This window comes from Taudactylus pleione, unplaced genomic scaffold, assembly GCF_031769625.1.
Source record: "Taudactylus pleione unplaced genomic scaffold, aTauple2 ptg000069l, whole genome shotgun sequence".
In the NCBI taxonomy this organism is placed as follows: domain Eukaryota; kingdom Metazoa; phylum Chordata; class Amphibia; order Anura; family Myobatrachidae; genus Taudactylus; species Taudactylus pleione.
Genome location: NW_028284471.1, coordinates 2,011,518 through 2,017,985, shown reverse-complemented (window position 1 = coordinate 2,017,985; position 6,468 = coordinate 2,011,518). Strand labels below are relative to the sequence as shown.

Here is a 6,468-nt window from a genome sequence, read left to right as displayed (position 1 = left end):
ATATCCAGTATTAGGGCTTCCGGGGGTGATGCGGTGTTACATGGGGGTGCTGTAGCCAATGGGTGCTGCGTCTGGGGAAACAGTCATGTGAGGGTGTTTGTCCAATGGAGAGGAGGCCGGTGGGTGTGTACAGTGGTGTGCTCTGCTGTTCGGAGATCCCTTTGTCCTATATGACGACTGGTAGTGCATATACACTTACCAATCATCTGCCCGATGTGTTGGGCCTGACGTCACAACTGGACGGGCATTTAAATTTGCCTGCCCAGTTGAGCTATTACTCACCATCGGGTCCCTGACATGCTCGCAATATATATCGGCTATATAACGCCCATTGTGTACCCAGCTTAAGCCCTGTGACCAGATCTGCGCTAGTAAACTCTTCATGGGAGGTACAAAAACAGCATAATGAAGACAGGTAGATCTTACAAGTCCAATGTTCTCTTAATTCATATAAACTTTTCTAAAATACTGCTTAATGTAGTGTCATTTATAGCTTACATTTATCACGATACTGAGTGGACAGGTGGTCCCGGGGACACACATGTTAGGGGACTTTTGGGCCCCATGGATTTTTTTCGCAAGAACTTTTTATAATCGATGTTTTTGCATCCTTTGCTGTCTAGAGACCTCTGCTCAGCCTTCAGTTTGTTATTTATTGATATTGCACACATTTATCATGCAGCACTTTTACAGAGAATATTTAGTAATTCACATCATTATTTGTTACATAACTTGTACACAGTGATACATTATATTACAGCACTGTACTTGGAGACCAATCTCCTCTCAAGGAACTCAATAACACTGATCAGCAGTGAACCTGGTAAAATGCCCAATGCATTACTCCAAAAATATACTAGTAGGTTAATTGACTCCCACCAAACATTTACCCTAGTTTGTATGTGTGTACGTGTGGTAGGGAACATAGATTGTAAGCTCCACTGGGACAGGGACTGATGTGAGTGGCCATATATTCTCTGTAAAAGCGCTGCGGAATATGTGTGCGCTGTATAAATAACTGGTAATAAATAATAAATAAATTACCCTGCCTGCACCCCTGACACTACACCACACTGATCTATCACAAAACATAAACATTACATTGGGAACTGCTCTGAGATCACTGTCAGAGATCATCCTCCTATAGTCTCCCCCTGTAGGGGGGATTAGTCTCAGAAGTGGGGGGAGGGAGGATTAGCTTCTGTTCTCTGAGCTCTGTGCCCCGCAGGCTGAGTGGGGATGTGTGTCAGGGACAAGCTGGTAGATCCCGACGGGAGAATGGAAAGTCAGACACACATCAGTTCTAAACAGTGTGTACGCTGTACAATGAATATAATGACACGTGTGTACCAATAAACAGCCACTCATTGAACCACATTACTATTACATAGACAAATAGACACAACCTGATTTTAAGGTATTGCTGAAGAAAAAAATGTAAGATATGCAAAACCATAATTGGTGACAGCTACATCAGCTGATATCTTGCTCTTTCTGTGTATATGTTAGGAATGGTATACAGTCGGGATGCCGTCGGTCTAAATGCCGACCGTCGGCATCCCGACTGTCTAATCCCGGCAAGTGTCTAATGACAGGCGTCGAAATCCCGACGCCTGTCATTAGAACTACGCCGGGAGCCCATCACCCGGTTTACCGATCGAAGGTAAGCTGGGCGCCTGGTGTGTACAGCCAGGAGAGGAGGGAGGGATAGGTTAGGGGCACCGGGGGGACTTATTGTTAGGCACCCCCCTGTGATGGTTAGGGTTAGGCTAGGGGAGGGGGGGTTAGAGTTAGGCACCCCCGGGGGAAAATTAGGGTTAGGCACCCCCCCTGGGAGACTTAGGGTTAGGCTGCGGGGAAGGGGGGGTTAGGTTTAGGCACAGAGGGGGGTTAGGCACTTGGGGGGGGAGGTTAGGGGTAGGCACCCCTAAGGGAGGGTTAGGGGGGGTTAGGTTAGTAAATAGAAAAATACTCACCTGTCGGGATCTTCACTGCCAGGCTTCCGCTGTCGGGATTTGAACTGCCTGCCATTTAGCTGCCTTATTTTCCTTTGTGCACGTGTGAGGGAGTGCCATGGCGCTTATGGAGATATTCATGGTTTTAGGTTTGAATGTATTTTGGTGATCGTTTGGGATCCTGACTGTAAGGTGGCTTATGGTTTTTAGGCAGATATTTCATAATTGTGCACTGTCCAGAGATGAACTTCCAGGAGGTGGAACAGCTAGACTGAGGGCATGATTCAGAGATGTATTCAGAGTTGATGTTTGATGATTTCTTACTACTGTGCATGCTCCAAAGCTGCGTGGTCGCAAAAGGATTTATTCACAAGGTGAGTGACCGGTAGTCAGCATTTTGGGGAGGCTACGGGGTGGCTAGAAAGATGCAGGACCATTTTCTGGGTGTGCCCCAGTGAGCCTCTGCAAATCGTACGCAGCTGGAGAGGCCCATGCGTCTTAGGTGAGATACTCAATCTGATACAGCATAGTCTTGCTCAGAGGTTCGATGTGCGACTGATGGTTTTGCTTTTGTGAGTAAGTGGCGGATGTGAGATGTCGATGGTGGGCCATACTTGTCAACTCTCCCAGAATGTCCAGGAGGCTCACGAAAATCGTGTGGTGGTCCCGGCCACCCTGGAAGTGTGGCCAAGTCTCCCGGAGCCTGCCCGTGTCCACCAAGCACCACCCACTTCCAAAGTGAAGTGGATGGTCCAGGCTGCCGATGACGCGATATGCACTGAATTGCGTCATCATAGCCCTGCCCCCGTCCTACAATGCCAGTGATCTGTGATGTGCCATGCCCCCTGACCGATGGTTTTTTATGTGCGCATGAGCCGCACTGCGCATGTGTAAATCTGGTCCTGCGTCATTGCAGTTCGTCTGACGGTCTGCAGCCATTTGAGGCAGTGACGGAGGGGCGTTTATAACACTGTGTTTCGCAAGTTAGTTGTGGTGTACATTCTGAGTAACCTTAGAGTTACTCAGATGTCTAAAGGTCATCACAATGTTTTTCAGATGCTGCATATTCGGATGCATGCAGCGGATCTGAATAGCCGATGATGGGCATGTCTTTACAGAAGATGGCATCTGTTGCATTAGCATATTTAAATCCACTGCTACCGAAGATGCAGCACTGATACCTCTTGCGTCCACTTTTGAGTCACCCCCTCAGATAGAGCTAAACCCTTTTGTAAGTAGAGCATCAAAGGGTGTCAAGTGGCTTCTTAAGCTGGGTACACACTTGTAGATATTTTGTTTGGTCGAACGATATATCAGTAGTGCATTGGCGTGTGTGTACACCCGACATTTCAAAGACATATCAGGTGACCTGTGCAGCACAGCCGATGCCAATATATCATGCAGATATATCTCTGCATATGTGTACGGGCGACTTGCCATCTACCCATATACTTGCTGCAGGGACCGCTCACACTGTGGACCCCATTCAGAGTCGGTCATTGCGGTCGTACGGCCAACGACCGCAAATTCCGATCGTACGGCAGGCCGATCGTAAACAAAGTGACGCCCATTCGTTAGCACTGCACCTCCTCTAGCTACCGACTGATCTGATCGAACGAACGAAACAATTGTAGTCAGGCGCTGTCATTCGTTGTATGCTAATTATGTTCTGATGTTTGCGGCCGTATGTGTTGTTTTGATGGTCACATGTAATGTTTTCATGGACTATCGATCAGCTTGTTATGAGCTTGTTGTCAATTATCTAATTAATAGTGTTTAGCTCTTGCTGTTCTTTAAAACGAGTTTTTTATCATGTGTCAATAAACTTTATTGTTCATTTTGTGGTTGTTTTCTCCGTTCTCTTTTTTTTCACACAATTTAAAAAACAAAGTAAGATTTATTATCTGTGAATGTACTGTTGATAAGTGTGTTATCTTTAGAAATACATGTGCATTTTGCATTAGGATCATTTGCACTCTTATGTTTGCAATTGCACACTGCGTGTTGTAGCCAATCAAATGTGAACTTATTTTTCGGGCCACATGATTAAAGGATTGGCCAATAGTGGTTTTTTTTGGAAACTGTAAATATTTTAGCCAATCATCTTTTTGTTCCCCATGTATATTTCATGTTTTCTGAAAAATCGGCCATTGCCATCATGAGAGCCGCGGCCTTTACCAGGAGAGAATTGCTGGTCCTGGTGAATATCCTGGACAGGCGGATTACGTTCGCTGTGCCGCCCATTTCCAACCACATAAAGCGGGCGGCCTATGCGGAGGTGAGGCAAGCCCTGAGATGTGCGGGATACAGGCGCAATATTGTGCAATTAGAGAGGCGCTGGTCTGACCTGCGCCGCCAGTCGCCTGTACTCCTGATGAATTTGTGGGCGCAACTACGCAGACGTAAGTATGCATTTTTTTAAAAGTAATAATTAGTGGACTGTTAAAAATGTATGTTCCTTTGCCAATTATTTTAGTCAATGTTAAAAAACCCTCCTGTATGTTGTCCCTATTGTCCTGAATATGTAAAGTGTACTTGTATTGTGTAGCCGAAATTCAAAACGAATCTATTTTTTTTTTTATGTTTACATTTTAGAAGCACAGCGGAGACAGAGAAGGGCACGCAGAATGCAAAGAAATGCAGGTGCCAACCTGCAGCCCTCACCTTCACCATCTCCTCAACCCAGCCCTCCCTCCCCACCACCATACTCCCCCAGTAACCCTCCCTCCCTCTTCCAATCCTCCCCGAGTATTCTTCCCTCCCCTGCCAACTCATCCCAAATTTCACAAATATCCCCTCCCTTGGATATTTCCTGCTCTATTTCCCCTTCCGCCATTCCCCCAACTCCAGAGTATTCCCCTTCTCCGGAAGCACCTCCGGCGACATCTGTGGTTGTGCCCGACCACTTTCACTTTGAGGGTATGTTTTTTTTTTTTTTGGTGTTGTTGTTATCCATTTATTTGCCCAAATTTATTTAATTTCAGTATGGGTGTCAAAATCATTGCGCAGTAATGCTGTTTTTCACAATTGTGACCTTAGGTTTTGTGCCTGGGCCTTTTTTTTTATTGTGGGCCACAAAAATATAGGTTTTTTTGGGCTTTAAAAAATGTTTTCTATTTTTAGGAAATAATGATTACATTAGGATTAGTATTTTACAATGTAAAAAAACGTCACACAACTTGGCAAGGTGCTAGGAACCAGACTACCCTTGTTGATGTTGTGTACACTGTGTTTAAAATGTACTAAGATGTAACTTCATTAGGAAAAGTGATGTTTGCCATAGCAAACAAACAAATTGTATTTTAGGATTATCAAGAACATTCTAGAAGTGAATACGTGCATTGTGTTTTAAGGATATGACCATCATGACTTAAGAATACACCTCCCATTATTTTTAACATCATCATAGTGGTTTTTGGCTTATGCCACATAGTTAGGGTTTTCAATTATTTTTACAACATAAAAGTATAAACCTATTAATAATGTGTGGATGAAACTTTCAAACACACCGTAACATCATTGTGTTTAACCACTTTTTGGTACATTGAATAATGTGTAATGTTCAAATGTTTGTAATTTTAATGAAGTATTTAATCCAAAAATATTTTTTTCTGTCCACAGATCTAACCCATATCCTGAGGCAAATAAGGGAGGAGCTTCGAGACACAAGTGGCTATTTAATGCAGGCCTACTGCTGCCTCCAACAAATTGTGGGGAGTTTGGAGGATTTATAGTTATTCTGTTATCATATTTTTCCATTTTTCGAAAAAAAAAATTACATTAAAGTTTTTGTGGTTCAAACATTTTTCCTCTTTTTTGTCACACATTAAAGGGTGTAATTCTGCATTTTAAAAAATTTGTGAACAAAGGTGGGTGCCTTTCCATAGTGTAAGAACTGCAAAAATGTATTAGTAAACCTTAAAAACATTTGCAGTAATGTTGTTTTTTTTTTTTTAGGGGTTGGCATACATTATCCACCTCAAAATGGCTTTCATTAAAAAAAGAAAAAAAACACCATTTGGATTTAATTGAAAAAATTTATTAAATAACAAACATTTTGCTAACAGGCTTTTACTCATAAAAAGAATTTCATAACAGATTCACACATAACAAAGAAAACATCTGGCTTAGTCAGACATAAACAACAATAGTAAAAAACAAACAGATTTTTGAATGGAAAACATACAAATTAATAAAACAAAAGGCAAATTAACTAAACATGTTGGGGTATATCCATGCTAAATGTGTTGTCCAAAAATATACAGGGTATTGCCAATGGGTTCCATTATTTTTGCAAGTTTTGGAAAGTGTTGTGATTTGGTTGGTAGGAAAAGAAAACAAAATAAAAAGGTACACATTAAAATGCATTTGCAATAAGTGTTTTGCTATAAAAAAACAAGTAAATATTCATACTTAAAAAAACGTGAAACAACATAATCGCGTCTGGCCCCCCCCCGACAGCATCACAACACCTTCATCCGGGGGGCCATCCTCTGGCAAGGCCTCCTCTAGC

General features: G+C 42.9%; 1 protein-coding gene across 1 annotated transcript; it reads left to right on the top strand.

Moving 5' to 3' along the window:
- The first annotated feature begins 3,084 nt into the window (after positions 1-3,084).
- Positions 3,085-5,689, top strand: LOC148534228 (uncharacterized). Its single transcript, XM_088466985.1, has 3 exons — positions 3,085-4,357; positions 4,551-4,874; positions 5,577-5,689. The coding sequence occupies exons 1-3, from the start codon at positions 4,084-4,086 to the stop codon at positions 5,687-5,689; spliced, it is 711 nt and encodes a 236-aa protein (XP_088323111.1). The 5' UTR covers positions 3,085-4,083.
- The last annotated feature ends 779 nt before the right edge of the window (positions 5,690-6,468 follow it).